Below are 17,131 nucleotides of genomic sequence, written 5' to 3' on the forward strand. Positions count from 1 at the left end.
TTACCCACATCATCTGGTCATGCCCACTAATGTGTCCATACTTAGACAAAGTACTGCAAACAATCAAGAAGATCTCTGGGTTTGAACTGGTGAGTTTTTTAGAAGTGCTACTCCTGGGTAGGCCTGGCACAGACATGTATCCTTTAAATGAGAGAAAGGGCCAAATCATCTCCCACTTACCTTTGGTAGCTAAATAAACAATCTTGACTCTATAGGGCCAACACTCAAATCCCAAGGAAAATACATGGCTGAACAAGGTATGCTGGTTACCTGGAATGTAACATACTGGGTCTATAAAATAAACCATGGTTCCCACTTCTAGACTATTTTAGCAAAGAATGTGGAGAATTGACTAGTCCTGAAAGACCCAGAGCCCTTCATATATCCTAGACTAATCTCAGTTGCTGCTGTACTATGTGACCATTGGTGCTGCGGTTTTATATCTGCATGAAATGTTTGTGAGGATTTCCATGCAGCCTTGTTCTCTTTATAATCAATGTGGCGATGATTAGGCATAGAGAGTGGGACTCAGGCTTCCTTCTTCATTCAAGGTGTGTGAGGATGCTGTTTGTGATTGGTGCAGGGAACCTTTGTCTGTAGTTGAACTCGATAAGAAGACCATGTAGTTGACTGTTACCTTAATTCAGATTTCATTTATAAAAGGTCTGTTGCTTGCAAGTGGTACTGCTGCAACAAATCTCTGCAAGGACATCTAGTTGCAGACAGTGGTACTGCAAACATTACTCTCCATGCAGTCTGAATGCGAGCATCTCTGGGTGGATTTGTGGCCACGCTTATAAGTTATCTGTGTGAGGGCTCCTATTCACTGACTTTGGATGTACAGGCAGTTTCATGTTCTACAGATTGCTATCAGTAATAGTGCAGTTTACATATGACTGTAGCATATATAGTAAGTTGTTTTTTATAACTAATGTGATCAATGATGTAAACGGTAATTTCATTCATATCATTTGTGATGAACATGCTTGATGTCATATGTGAGGTCATAGCAATGCTTTATGGGTCAAATGGTTGTGTGGCTTGCTGATACTGGTAAATTCCTGAAGTATTCTGGTTTTGGATACTACTATCTCTTAATCATATGTTTTTTTTTACTTGTTCTTAAAATATTGATGAGTAACAAATGAGTAAACAATAATAAAATCTCTTCGCACTTGTTCGTGAGTCATGAGCCTTATTTGAAGGACAGAGTGTACCACTTTAACTTCAGATTATTTATCCTTTCAATTTTCTATGTAGATAAGCTCCTTTTCGCCCTTTTTTGAGGCACTGATTTCATTAGCTGTCAGAGCACATGCACTCAATTAGGTCAGCTGATGACTGTGAGCATTTTTTTAAAACTCACTAAGCACAGCATATAAACTGACTATATACTGAATCCCTTTACAGTTTTAAACCAGTTGGAAGAGTTGCTGAGCGATATGAAAGCAGACGTGACCCGCCTTCCCTCAATGCTGTCCAGAATACCACCCGTTGCTGCCCGCCTTCAAATGTCTGAAAGGAGTATTCTGAGCCGGCTAACTAATCGCGGGGGAGAACCTACTCCCCAGCAGGTGAGAACTGAGGAAGAACAAGGAAACCAAAAACAACCAATATCTTTCAAGTGTCCTTCCTCGTCTAGAGACCAAAAGTAAAAATTTTAAAGAAGCATTGGCAAATCCAACAGGTCTTGCTGTTTTGGGTGTTTTTTGTTCTGTGCATTACAATGAAGATACCCAGCATAATAATAGAGTGCCTGCATGCGTTTATTTAGCCGTGTATGTGCTCCCACAGTTCTGCAGTTTCATCATGAAAATGCATTTTACACTCCCAGGGCAATTTCTTCATTGCAGTTCCATCAGTTATAAATATTAATTTCATTTTGATTTTTTGTGATGGCTGTAATTTAAAGAAATTGCAGATTTGGCTATAGAAATCATAATCTTTAGCTGCCTGTAACTGGACTTAAAATAATAAGCATGAAAAATAATTTTACATTTCAAAAGTAACTGATGTGCTTTACTTGTCCTCTGGCAGAATGAGAAGTTGGAGACTGTAAGTAACTCATTGTAGTACAACAAAGAAACATGGGGTCACAGAACAGTCAGTGACAGAGGTTGTAGGTGTTGGGCATTCAAATAAAGTTTTGGCGACCCATACTTATTTTTTCACCATCAGACCAGGAGCTGCTCGTGCAGGTAAAGAGCGGTGGGACAGTGGAGCGTGGTGGGGGGAGACTCGACAGATGATGACGAGGGAAAATTAAATAAATAATTAATTTTCCCTGGAGGAGCCCCTGAAAAGTGACGTACTGGTGGTGCTGGGGGCTTGTAATTCTGCCCCTCGGAATTTAAAGAAATTGCAAGAGTTAATCAGCTTATGTCTTAAATGCTAATACTGCCAAACTGCAACACTGTTGATTCTGTGTGAGCTTGCGTGCTTTCTGCATGAATGGCAAAATATTTTGGTTCTTATTAACAAGCCCCTTGCGCAACTGGTGAGTCACTTTTAATATACAAAAAAGTGATGCACCGGCGGTTCAATAGGCTTGTAAATAAGCCCCTTTCTTTGCAGGTGCCTCCATTTCAATATGTTACAACATAAGTCGTGTTACAAGGACGCAGAGAGCCATCTAGCTGAATTGCTTTTAAATACTGCCTGCCCCAGCACCACTTTCTACATGATCTCCACTTTGCTAATGTAAACAGAGCGGCGGCTCCTCCGCAATGGTGGAGGAGCGTCGCCTCATGGCCTGGCTCAGAGCTAGTAAATGAAAAATAAAATTATGTTCTAGCATTGTTTTATTTTTCATTTGCCGGCTCTGAGCCAGTGCTGTAGGGAGGGGTGGGGCGAGGTATCGGAAGGGGGAGGAAGAGTGCTATGTGCACTCTCTACGTGCACATATGTGTTTGGCCGGCCGTCTAAGGCCGGCCAAACCCACATGCACACTTAGGTTTCTCCAGCTCTGCTGCATTGAAGAGTTGGGCTGTAGAAACCCCACAGACTCCATGGTCTGAGTGGGGCGTCTTTCCATCCCACGCAGGCCTATCCCCAGCCAGGAGATTGGATGGGAGTCTGTCCCTACTGGGACCAGGAAGAGGAGATGAGGCGCGATGCAAGAGGCGGCTGACGGCTTCAGGTTTTAAAAAAAATATCAATTATTATTATTAACACCCCTGCACAACCCCACCGCGCAATGCCTCCCACCACACCCCGCGAACTCTCCCGCGTTCTCTCCGCCCACCCAACCACCCTTTGTTTGTGGCGACCGCCACTGTGTAAACATTCTCCAGGTTTATCACAAGACAATGGTTATGAGCATCATTAAACCTAGAGCTCCTAAAGATAGCCATAACGCGAGATTCGTGGTGCCGGCATCCAAGCATGGCGTTAGAAACAGAAGCAAAAGACCCAATTTTTTAATTTTATTTGCTTACTGGAATCAGTGGGTCATATCCAGTGCTTTACAAACAGAATGAGGTGTGATCTTAGATCTGCCTAAATGGAGCAGTTTTTGTTTTTAAACCATTCAGGCAAACACAGTTGTCTTTTATCCAGTGTAAAATATAACTGAAGCATTCTGTTAAATTTCTTAGTAGCCTTGATTCCTAAGCCTGTCCCATCCCCAGCTGGAGGTGGATTTGAGTGTCATTTGTATAGATCTGGAATTGCAGGTGGTGTTGTTTCTCCACTTTGGCTGGAGGGTGTAAGTAGAAATTGATGTAGCAGACACAGCTGGGCCACTAGAGTGCCATGATGCCATGGACCCAGGTGCACAGCAAAGAAAATGGCCCCTTTGATTTCTGTTGAGGTAGGAAAATACAGAACTTATCAGGGTTCAGTGGACCTTTAGGGCTCAGGGACTGTGTGCCACTGCACCTGCTGCACCAATGGTAGATATTCCCCTGATCTGACCACTGCAAATATTCTACAAATATTGTCATTGAGAATGATTGCCTAAATTCATATTTACTGGGTGTGATTGCTGACCAACTAGGGGACTCATTCCAGGAGCTTGCCTGTTATCTCTATCTGCTAGGGGATCCAGGATGGAGAAAATGCATCACTTTGGTGTTTGTCATTGGCGTTTATCTAACAGATCTGAACCCTGACTAGCAATCTAGTAGATTTTGTGTTCTGTGGGCGAGGTATGAGACCCTCATAGGATCATTGGCAGTATGTATGTATGTATGTATGTAGCATTTGTATACCGCACTCCTAGCCAAGAGGCATCGGGGATGTGTACAGACTCAAAGGTACAGTCAGCGAGTGATTGGAGCAGTAGCCGGGTTCTGGCAGCAGAACTGTACTATTACTGCATAGTGAGTGACAGTAACTAATGAGTGGTTGGACCATCAGAGTGGGCTCAACTAGAGGTTATTTGTTTCATGACATTAGTGAAGAGCAGGTTGCTTATGTGGCAGGTGTATTAAGTGGTGTTTCTGTGAGTGTCTAACTGGTAGAGGGCTAGTATCTGCTTGTTTCCTGCTATATTAACAGCTTGTTTGCTGTTTGCTTTGTCAATTAAAATAATTTAATCTGAAATAAAGTATTTTCTGAACTACAGTCTAGATGTGTGAGGTCAGGACAAGGTGTTTTTCCAGTGAGGTTGGATTGTCCCGAGGCCTCAGTGGTGTGGTGAAAAAGGACTTGGGGGCATATATATGGAATTTCCATGCAGTGCATCAAATCACCTTTGTGCGCGCCGTGAAAGGGTAAGGGCAGGAATGCGCTGCATTTAATATTATACGGTGCATTTCTGTCCTTTCTTTGCTCTGGCTCATAATGTGCTGCCTTGCACCAGCGCAGTACAAAAGGGGGTGGTGATGGACGGAGCATCTGAACCAATCAAACACTCACACCCAGTCAAAAGATCTGGGTTTGATCCATCACCGTTCTTTAGCCCACTCTGCCACCCTAGTTCAGACATGGCTATATGCAAATCAGTCTAACCCTGTGCCTCATGGGAACAGTCCAGCCCGAACTGCCAAGCCATGCCTTCCCTGGACCGGAAACAAGCTTCCGAGGACCCAGCGCAGGCACCCTTGAGCCATGGTTCGAAGGTGCCGGCGTTGCAGACAGGATTGTTTTTGTGCAGGAAGGGACACCTTCCTGCACAAAAACAATCCTCTGAGGCATTGTGCTCTTCAGAGAAAAAGACTAGGAGAAATAAAGATATTTTCGTTATGCATCCCCAGTATTTTGATGCATTCCCAGGTCTACCAGTAATGGTAAACCTATGAATGCGCCAATATTGATGGGTGGATGCGTAGGAACACCCATGCTCCACCCATCAAAAGCCTCCCTGGGTCAAAGTAACGCAACAATCAATCAATCAATCAATCAAGAAATTTGTAGACACAGCAATTTGCGCTGTATTGCGCTTCTCTAGATTTATCAAGCTACACAGTGCCATGCAAGGTGGACTTTTGTGGCCTGAAAAATCTAACTAAGATGTTGGTTCACCCTTGCGCCTCCTTGTGTGGCGCAGGGCGACACAACTCTTTGATAACCATGCACCCTAAGGTTTGCCATGCACTGGGTGGCCATGTATTCAAATGAGATGCTGGGAGGCTCTCAGATTAAGGGTATGATGTTTGGTTTGCGTATCAGGTCAGCCCATGTTTGCCGTCCATGTCATTCTGATTGGTTATGTCCTGTGCTGGATGGAGCTTGTGGAATCAGGCTAACTTGTTTTATGTCGCATTTTATACAGCACTTCTGCTTTCTTTAAGCACTTTAAATTAACGTATCTTGCCATTGACCTAAATAAATGATGAATGAAGTTTTTGTAACATTGAACATTTAAAATGTTTCTTATCACTCAAATCTGCGAAATTCAGATTTTAAAATTGTTTCACTGGCAAGGTAGCCTTTACCATGCTGGCTGTGAGGAATAGATCAGCACTAGTTAGGAGAGTGAACTCTGAATCAATGACAAATTCAGCAGAGGGAAGTATGAGTCTTCCTAGTCTTTTTAGGTTTGGCTATAAACAGCTTTAGCTAGTAGAAAGACCTTGTGTCATCGATCATTTTAAAAAGCAAAATAACAAGAAATGCAGAGAGAAAGTGGATTTTGGATTAGTCCCCTTCAGTCATTGGCTTGGATGGCCTGACTGGATGCCATTGCTTGGATGGGCTGTTCATCAAAGCATTTCAAGGATGAGTACATTGTCTTCTTTCTGTTCCCACTGGGTTTTGGTGGATATTATGCATTTATTTTTATAGACTGTAGATGCAGCATGGCTTGTAATTGAGAAAGTGTGTGTTATTTGATGTATTTACTTTGCTTATAACATGATATTTTAATTGCTGATCTATGGATTTTTGTTGTTGTTGTAAGAACATTACTTTTGGATTCCTTAGTCTGTCACTAGGATGTCTCGCTATTCATTAATCAACCAAGTGCATTATTTTGTTTTAATTTCCTGTCATGATAACCTTTTGTTCGATTAGTAAAGGTGAGCACACACCTATGCAAAGATGCAAAACACACCGGCCCTTTGTCAAAAGTACCTTCTGTGCAATACTCTGCTGTGAATGCCTGTTAAGTTCACCCCTTACAAAGCAAACTGCATGTTAATGCTCCTTTCCATAACACTGCAGCCCAAGATGTTACTTCATTATGGTATTTTCTTTCCAGAACAGATGGGGCAATGCATATAAAGTCACTCAACTCTTACCAAACACTTCTGCTAATAAAACAGCCATACCCGTTGGTTTTTGCCAATGCTTGTTTCATTTGCCCAGTTGTATGTTTGTGGATGTGCCATTGCAAGTTATTAAGCGATTCAGAAAAGGGGGTGGTGATGAACAGAGTGTCTGAATTAAGCAGACCACTCTTACCCAGTCCAAAGATCAGGGCTTGATCCATCACCGTTATTTATCTCACTGCCCCATCCCAGCTCAGAACCTGGCTATATGCAAATTAGTCTGTCCCTGGCCCAGTGCATCATGGGAACAGGGCAGACCAAACTACCAAGCCAATTCTTCACCAGAAAGGAGACAAGCTACCGGGGACCGGTTTCTGGCATTTCAGCCTCTTCGGCCCGGCTTGCTTGAATCCTGATGGAGCAGTGAGAAAGGGACTCATGTCTGAGTATACCCTGCCACACCTATAGTGGCCAAAAACGATTCAGAAAAGGGGGTGGTGATGAACAGAGTGTCTGAATTAAGCAGACCACTCTTACCCAGTCCAAAGATCAGGGCTTGATCCATCACCGTTATTTATCTCACTGCCCCATCCCAGCTCAGAACCTGGCTATATGCAAATTAGTCTGTCCCTGGCCCAGTGCATCATGGGAACAGGGCAGACCAAACTACCAAGCCAATTCTTCACCAGAAAGGAGACAAGCTACCGGGGACCGGTTTCTGGCATTTCAGCCTCTTCGGCCCGGCTTGCTTGAATCCTGATGGAGCAGTGAGAAAGGGACTCATGTCTGAGTATACCCTGCCACACCTATAGTGGCCAAAAACGATTCAGAAAAGGGGGTGGTGATGAACAGAGTGTCTGAATTAAGCAGACCACTCTTACCCAGTCCAAAGATCAGGGCTTGATCCATCACCGTTATTTATCTCACTGCCCCATCCCAGCTCAGAACCTGGCTATATGCAAATTAGTCTGTCCCTGGCCCAGTGCATCATGGGAACAGGGCAGACCAAACTACCAAGCCAATTCTTCACCAGAAAGGAGACAAGCTACCGGGGACCGGTTTCTGGCATTTCAGCCTCTTCGGCCCGGCTTGCTTGAATCCTGATGGAGCAGTGAGAAAGGGACTCATGTCTGAGTATACCCTGCCACACCTATAGTGGCCAAAAACGATTCAGAAAAGGGGGTGGTGATGAACAGAGTGTCTGAATTAAGCAGACCACTCTTACCCAGTCCAAAGATCAGGGCTTGATCCATCACCGTTATTTATCTCACTGCCCCATCCCAGCTCAGAACCTGGCTATATGCAAATTAGTCTGTCCCTGGCCCAGTGCATCATGGGAACAGGGCAGACCAAACTACCAAGCCAATTCTTCACCAGAAAGGAGACAAGCTACCGGGGACATGCCAGAAACCGGTCCCCGGAAGCTTGTTTCCTTCCCAGTGTAAGAATTGGCTTTTGTAGTCTGGTCTGCCCTGTTCCCATGATGCACTGGGCCAGGGACAGACTAATTTGCATACAGCCAGGTTCTGAAACTGGGATGGTGCAATGAGCTAAAAAACGGTGTTGGATCTAGCCCTGATCTCTTGACTGGGTGAGAGTACTCTGCTTAATTCAGAGACTCTGTCCATCACCACCCCTTGTTGTAAATAATTTTGTCCACCCTAAGCGTGGAAGGGTATACTCAGATGTGAGTCCCTTGCTCATTGCACCATCAGGATTCAAGCAAGCCGGGCCGAAGACGGCTGAAATGCCAGAAACCGGTCCCCGGAAGCTTGTTTCCTTCCCAGTGTAAGAATTGGCTTTTGTAGTCTGGTCTGCCCTGTTCCCATGATGCACTGGGCCAGGGACAGACTAATTTGCATACAGCCAGGTTCTGAAACTGGGATGGTGCAATGAGCTAAAAAACGGTGTTGGATCTAGCCCTGATCTCTTGACTGGGTGAGAGTACTCTGCTTAATTCAGAGACTCTGTCCATCACCACCCCTTGTTGTAAATAATTGCAAGTTATTAGGCATCAATAAGTTCTCTCTTCAGCTCTTTTTGCCAATGATTGCCATGGAGGCTGCTTAAATGTTGGGCCATGATGTTCACTCCAAACACTTTACTCCCAGTCACAGTGGTCCGCACTGGTCTTAGGTGTCCTAGGCTTCAGGTGTACCTCTTCCCAACCCATTAGTCCTTTGAGTCATGTGTATCCCATCAATCCCTTCTAAATCAGTGAATAAAATGTCCAGGAAAGCTTGAATGACCATTTTGTTTGTGTTGTTTTTTATTTAACTCAACAGAAGGCCATCCCATAGGTGTGAGATAGGATGCTGTTGACCAAGCTCACTTTTGGTGGTGAAACTGTGGTATAAAAATAGGCCTTACTAGTCATGAATGGAGACATAAACGTGTCATGTTTCATCCATAAAGCGAGAGAGTTCCCCAGATATCAGTTGTATGACAGAAACATGTTTGTGTAAGCAAAAGGTTTGCTACTAAGTGGATCAACGTTGTTAAATCTCTGTAGGGTTCTTTTGGATCCGCCCAGATGTACAGTAACAACTTTGGTCAAAATTTCCGGGGATCTGGACCAGGAGGAATCGTCAACTACAACCAGATGCCATTGGGACCATATGTCACTGGTAGGTACTGACGATCTATAAATTGTCTTTCGAGTCGATAATATGAATGTGGAACATGTTTTCAGTGGACTGCGAATGTGCATAATAGACACTAGGCAAGCAAGATGTTTTCTCTCTTATTAATAGATTTTTAGCGGTATCCAAGATTTTCCTCTGTCGAGGCCTTCATTTCGAGGTGAGGTAAGTCTACTTTTTTTCATTTTGGCAATATCATCGTGTGTCACCTCTCCAGAACAAGAAATGGTATTGGTATTTAAACGATCATATTTCACAGAGTAGAACATGTCGTTGGATCATTGGTGTACATCATGCCATCAGTATGTTAATCATATTTCTACTATAACAGTCAAATATGTAAATCTATCCATATGAAAATGTAGATAATAAAAATATTGCCCGGCATAAAAGAAATGCACAAAATGTGAAAACGTGGGTCCTCCTTCGTGACCAGGGGACAGCACTAACGTTTACTGCCCAGTTGACAAAAATGGTCCTTAAGCTCTTTTCACTATCCAGTAGTGTGATTTTTGCCTGTTCTCGAGTGGAGTGCCCACAGAAATCAAACCGTTGGCCAAAGGATTGGTTTTGTGGTGAATTGCACTCTGGGATATTTTGGGTTGACCTGGTACTTTCTCACACTCTGCTAGGACACCATCTCAAGTGCCTCCTGAACAGCATCTATGGTTGAGCCATCTCTAAAGTATCAAAGTACCTGCAGGGTCATGGGATTTGACTCATTTGCATTTGATGTGCCCTCATTCAAATTGGTCCTGCTTCCTCCTAGTAGTTAATTTGTACCAGTGGTTTCCGGTGAGCACCACCAGCAACTCATTTCAGGGGACTGCTACTCTTTGCATCTCCTGTACTTTCCAGATCCTGGTATGTTGCTGCCTCAGTTTAACACAACAGCATATTCGTCCTTCTTTTATTTGCAGTAGGCATTGAAAAAGAAATATAAGAGGTACTACTTTCACCTTTTTATTACATTGGCAACCCTTCTTCTATATCCATGAACCGCAATGGACATTATTTTATTTATGTATTTATTTATTTGTGCGTTTTTATATAGCGCGGACTTTACCCGAAGGTGTCAGAGCGCTTCACAATAGGAACAGAACTGATACATGAGAACATTACAAGTGAACAAAATACAAAAGCAAACGTTACATTAAATGAAGCAAAAATTACAATCGTGAGCCAACAAAATACGAGAGGTAGCAAACGGTGCATTACAGGAGGAAAAAGTGATGTGTGCAGGTTACAAAAGCGTACAAAGTAAACATAGAGGTATAATACTGCAATATATGGAGGGCACTCAAGCACAAGAACAAACGTTACGTAGGCAATGGTGGCACTTGTGCAGGTATCGAAAATAAACAAATGTAAGAGGTGCAAAACAGTGTGTTACAAGAGAAAGTGACGGGTGCATGTTACACACGAGTACCAAACACAGGTAGAAAGATAATACTGCACTAAATGGCAGACTCTCAGACCACAAGAACACACTGGGAAGACACTTCCATAGTCATGTAAAGTAGATTTTTCTATAATGGAAGGGCTTCCTTCAGATAATAGAGAGGGCATGGAATTACATTTGGAAGTGTCTTCGAAGGAGGAGAACTTTGAGGTTAGTTTTGAAGGCCTGAGAGGAGGTGGTGGTCCGGAGCTGCGGCGGAAGGGAGTTCTAGATTCTCACCACGTTGCCTGAAAAGGATTGTGCCATCGTTCTTTCCTTCTTGAAAGTGGGAGGTTCAAGCAGAAGATTTTCCGCATTACGTGATGGTCTAGAGCCTCCAGAGAGTTTCAGTTTATTCACCGGGTGGAGAGGAGGAGTGCAAGGCTTTGTGGGTATTAAAGAGAATTGCTCTTTATCCAGGCCACTGAAGTTTGTTGGAATAACACTTATTTTGCACAAATTAAGCACCGCTGTCTCTACAGATGTGAGATCTCCCCATGCGCAGAACATACCCCTCCATTGTGTAATGAGCAGTCCTGTAACTGTCACAGACAATTCCAGAGCAGCTGTAGCACCAGTTGTCATTTTACAAGGGTGTGCATTATGAATGTAAACCTCCTTCCTCCCACATTAATGTTGCTTTTTATGACACAAGGTGACTCATTCAGATGGGTACACTCAGAATCAGTCATAGTTATGCAGATATCTGCTATTTTTAGTTTATTGTGCTTCCCACCTGCTGTATACCACTCTTTGATCTTGTGCACAGCAATCCTATCTGGCCACACAAGTACAATGGACATATTTATGAGATTTGTGGTGAAAGCAGCAAGTCACCTTGGAAAGGGCAGGCATGCGCCGAATTGATCAAATATGGCGCATTCTTGTCGTTTTCACATTCGCTGGCACCGTTTTGGAAGCTTAGCATCAACTCAGGCATGTAGCATGCAGGATTGTTTTTGTGAAGGAAGGGGCACGTCCATGCAAAAAAACAATCCCGGGAGGTAAAGGGGGCTCTTGCATAAAATCTATGCAATTGGGTTTTCTTTGCAAGATGAGGGGGCTCTAGCAATGAATCTTTGTAATGGTGTTTTCCTTGCACGAAGAGGGGCTCTAGCAATACATTTGGCAATGGGATTTTTTTTTTAACCCCTTCCACGCTCATGACGAGCTGGGCTCGTCATGAGGTAGCCTCCTCGCACGCTCATGACGAGCCCAGCTCGTCATGTAAAGTGCGGTATTAAAAATGTCAGCGTGCGAGCGGAATTCCGCCCGCACGCATGCGGTTAAAAGACAAGGGTGCTCTAGCAATACATCTTCGCAATGTTAAATTTCTCTTCTTTCTATGTGTGCTGCAGAATGCAACACACACACAGAGGACGAAATAGAGATATTACTCCTCGTTACACCTCCCCTAAGAAGGTTTAAGATTTTGGCGCATCCCCAAGTTTACAAGTTCTTGTAAATCTAGAGATGTAAGAGAAGGGGCGTTTTCCTTGCAGGAGAAGGGGCTCTAGCAATACATTTTGCAATGGGATTTTTTTTACAAGACAAGGGTGCTCTAGCAATGCATCTTCGCAATGTTAAAACCCTCTTCTTTCTATGTGTGCTGCACAATGCAACACACATAGGAAGAAATAGAGATATTACTCCTCGTTACACTTCCCCTAAGAAGGTGTAAGATTTTGGCGTATCCCCAAGTTTACAAGATCTTGTAAATCTAGAGAGGTGTCAAAATCCAAGGGAGTTGCGTGGGAACACCCACGCAGCGCCCATGGAACGGCTTCCCAGGGCAGGGGAACGCAATGCAGCGAATTGCGCTGCATTGCGTTACTCCAGATTTTTGAGGCTACTCAGGGCCATGCAAAGTGGCCTTGTGCGGCTTCAAAAATCTGTCTTAGAGGTTTGCGCCACTCATGTACTATGTTGCTTGGTGCAATAGCGACACAGACCGGGTCATAAATATGGCCCCATAGTTCCCCTTAGTGCTTTACTTCTCTATTTTCTTCTCTTTCTCTCTATGAGGCATATTTACAAGGGAAGTGGCTGAGTGAGGCGTTAGCCTTCCTGGCTTAACGCCTCACTCCACCACTTTAGAAACTCAGGGCTGCACCATATTTCCAAGAATATGGTGCAGCCCTGCGTTTCTCCCTGCTCTGGCGCGAAACTTAGCAGCCTAGCGCCAACGCAGGCACCCTTGCACCATAGTGCAAGGGTGTCTGCGTTCAGGGGAATATTGTTTATGTGCAGAAAGGTCCCCCTTCCTGCACATAAGCAATATTTAAATACCGTTGTATAACTTCTATGTGTGCTGCTTAATGCACAACACATAGAAGTTGCAAAATGACATTTTCAAAAAATTATTGTTTACATGCAGGAAGAGGGACCTTCCTGTACATAAACAATCATTGGCCTTGTGCTGTTTCCATGTGTGCTGCACAACGCAGCACACATAAAAACAGCAAAAACGAGGAGAAATTAAGCATTTCTCCTCTTTGCGCCAGAATAAGACCAAGTTTTCCCTGGTCTTAATTTTGGCACTGCCTCCTATTTACGCCACCCTTGGTAATAGGGGGCAGTGTCAAAATCAATGGATGTTGCAGTGGAACGCCCACAGCAACACCGTTAGCATGGTGTGAAAGGGGGACGTATTTACAAGGCAGCATTAAGTCACATTAAGTGTAAATAAGATAAAGATAGTTTTGGTGCGTTCCCACCCGATCAAACTATTCAAATAGGGAGATGTCTTTAATCACAACTTTCACCATTGCTGTAAGAAGACAGATCGTGTAGTATCTCACCCACTATTCAAGGACAATTCCTTCTAGGTGCATACATCCTATATTCATAACTAAAGACTGCGATCTATGCAAGACACACCGTTGCGCTTTTAACGTTGTTTCGATCATCCATTTATCCATTATTAAGATCGGAATCTCGTTTTTAATTTCCTGATATTCACCTACCCCACATCACACTTGGATTGCTTGATCCATTGAATCCAGATCCATAGGATTGGTACGCCATAAATTAGAAATCTGTCTATAAGAGATATTGTATTCCTCCTTTCCCGGCCATTCCCACCGGAACGACAGGAAATATGGCTTTTTTCCTGATGAAGGCTTCACTCCCGCCGAAACGCGCGTCGAAAAGTTGAAAAATGAAACAGTTCTGTCACAGCATTATGTACCCGTAATAGCATTGAAATGTGAAGACTTGTATGTTTTTTATATATGTATGTAGAAAAAAAGATCATGTATTATTTATTTGTATTATGTTTTTAATGAAATGAACAACTTGATGAATAAAATACTTTCATAGTTTTTTATATTATTTGTTTTTGATCTTTTTATATATGTGTGTGTAAAATTAGCCTTACATTGACTATTTGGACACTGCTTTGATATAGATTATGTACCTAATTGTCTAGGAATTTACTTCACACAGTGTTTTACCCTGTCCTAGTTATTTTCAAAGAATAAGGCGAAGACCGCCACTATCGCCACATGAACGTCGTAAAAAGTGACGTTCCAGTGGTGATAGGGGCTTGTAAATATGCTCCTATGTGTCCCCCCCCCCCCCCGATTGGATACAAATTTCCCAAGACCAACAAAATCTGACAAAACCTCTATAATATGGATTTGAATATTGAAAACAACTTTTCTTTTTGACACAGCAACTGCAGAGCTTCTCACTGTTTCTTTAGATCCTTGTGGGACCCCTCATTGCTCCCTTCGGCTAGCAGTCAAACACCATTAAATAGACTGTAAGAGAAACCATACAACAGAGGAGTCCCACTGGCGCTGAACACCTGTAGACATGGGAAGTCCAAAGAATAACTAGTAGAACGATAGGTTTGGCATTTGCCTAGTACAGTCTCACAGTCACACAACCATTGGTCTGCATGCACACATAGAGCATGCAAACAGACCTACACGTCTAAAGACATCCAATTCACAAAGCCTAAAAGATATACAGGCCCTCGTGCACAAAGATAACAGGCATATGTGCACACAGACCAAACGCAGTAAGCAGACAAGAAACCACAAAGTGATTCACAGAACAATTGGTTGTGTGCATCATTGGAGCACTATGTGATGTGTATCGGGGTTCCGCTAGGTGCTATGGATGGAGTGAGCAATGAATGATGTACAGGTGAAGGGCACAGTGGTGTGCATTATGGAAGCACCTGATAATATGCACCAGCGAGCACAGAGTGATGTACAATAGCGCAAACAGATCTGCCACATGCCATTAGACACCTTGAGACAGTCTTGGGGTTCGGCCAGCAGCATGTTGTGTATGGTAATCTCATCTTTGTTATAGTAAACGCAAAACTGCGAGTACCAGAATGCAAAGGTGCATTTATGGATAGAAAACCAGTACTGACTGAATATGTCTCACATTACATGGGCCCCTTGGCAGCTTGACGCATGGCTGCAAATATTTATAAATGTTCTCTGCATTCATTGTTCCATTTTGAGAACAAGCAATGTGTGTCTTAAATAGCATTTGACATTTTCAGTTACTGTGCTTTACTCACAAATTCCGATGATGATTCACAGATGATAAGAAACAATGCAAATAAGCATGAAGCCTTCAAATAGTAATTATATTATCAATCACAAACCCAGTTCCAAGCGGACAGGATGACTTTATTTGATATGTAATTACGTTAATAGAGTGCCCGCCATTAATGGCTGTGCTTAGTTTTCCTTGCAAGAGAGGGGCCTCTAGCAGTACATCTTTGCAATGGGATTTTCCTTGAAGTTAAGGGGGCTATAGAAATACATCTTTGCAATGAGGCTTTCCTTGCAAGAGAGGGAGTTCTAGCAATACATCTTTGCAATGGTGCTTTCCTTGCAAGAGAGGGGGCTCTAGCAATAGCTCTTTGCAGTGAGGCTTAACTTGCAAGAGAGGGGGCTTTAGCAATACATCTTTGCATTGGTGTTTTCTTTGCAAGAGGAGGGGGCTCTAGTAATAAATATTTGCAATGGGTTTTTTCATTCAAGACGAGGGGGCTCTAACAATACATCTTTGCAATGGGGTTTCCTTGAAAGAGAGGGGGCTCTAGCAATAAGTCTTTGCGATGGGGGTTTTCTTTGCAAGACGAAGGGGCTCTAGTAACAGATCTTTGCAATGGGCTTTTCCTTGCAAGACAAGGGGGATCTAGTAATAAGTCTTTGCAATGGGGTTTTCCTTGTAAGGCGAGGGGGCTCTAGCAATACATTTTTGCAATGGGGTTTTCATTGCAAGAGAGGGGGCTCGAGCTATATACATATGTAATGGGGCTTTCCGTTCAGGGCAAGGGGGCTCTAGCAATAATTCCTTGCAATGGGGTTTTCCCTGCAAGACGAGCAGGCTCTAGCAATAAATCTTTGAGATGGGGTTTACCTTGCAAGACGAAGGGGCTCTAGCAATACATCTTTACAATGGGGTTTTCCTTGCAAGACAAAGGGGCTCTAGCAATAAATCTTTGGCATTGGGGTTTTCCTTGCAAGACGAGGAGGATCTAGCAATAAATCTTTGAGATGGGGTTTACCTTGCAAGACGAAGGGGCTCTAGCAATAAATCTTTGCAATGGGATATTCCTTGCAAGACAAAGGGGCTCGAGCAATAAATCTTTGCATTGGGGTTTTCCTTGCAAGACGAGGAGGATCTAGCAATAAATCCTTGCATTGGGGTTTTCCTTGCAAGACGAGGAGGATCTAGCAATAAATCTTTGCAATGGGGTTTTCATTGCAAAAGATAGGGAGCTCTAACAATAAATCTTTGCAATGGGGTTTTCGTTGCAGGAAAAGGGGGCTCTTGCAATAAATCTATGCAATTGGGTTTTCCTTGCAAGATGAGGGGGCTCTAGCAATACATCTATGCAATGGCATTTTCCTTGCAAGAGAAGGGGCTCTAGCAATACATTTTGCAATGGGATTTTTTTACAAGACAAGGGTGCTCTAGCAATACATCTTCGCAATGTTAAAACCTTCTAAATATTCAACGTACTCCTTACGCAGGGATATCAATATCCTTGTCGGAAACACATAATTGCAAATGCCATTCTATGAAATGGTTAATATTAAGACATAATTTTCTTCATCCCAGTATCAAACCAATGGAGACAGCTGCATGAAGACTACGGAGCAAAAGCAAGGATAATGCAATGCCTGATGAATAGCTGTGGAAACATACCCCCTTCATGAGTCTTTATATTATTTCAAAAGTATTGTTCAAATGAATTAAGCATGGGCGTTAAATCCGTTCCGCTCGCGGATTTTGCGGATTTTCGGCAAATTCGCAATCCGCGAACTCTCGCGAACTTGCCGAAAATTCGCAAATCCGCGCAAAGCGGATTTTTTGCTTGGTCGCATTGCCAACTAGAATACTATACAATTTTGCGG

At 43.2% G+C, this 17,131-nt stretch overlaps 1 protein-coding gene across 1 annotated transcript in view; it reads left to right on the top strand.

Moving 5' to 3' along the window:
• CHD5 (chromodomain helicase DNA binding protein 5) overlaps positions 1-17,131 on the top strand; it is a 1,012,157-nt gene that overhangs the window by 925,478 nt on the left and 69,548 nt on the right. Inside the window, exons 39-40 of the mRNA XM_078640953.1 lie at positions 1,411-1,574; positions 9,166-9,280. Coding sequence (XP_078497079.1) covers positions 1,411-1,574; positions 9,166-9,280 — 279 coding nt within the window. The remainder of the gene's footprint in view (positions 1-1,410; positions 1,575-9,165; positions 9,281-17,131) is intronic.

The sequence above is a fragment of the Lissotriton helveticus genome, chromosome 5_1 (assembly GCF_964261635.1).
Source record: "Lissotriton helveticus chromosome 5_1, aLisHel1.1, whole genome shotgun sequence".
In the NCBI taxonomy this organism is placed as follows: Eukaryota; Metazoa; Chordata; class Amphibia; order Caudata; family Salamandridae; genus Lissotriton; species Lissotriton helveticus.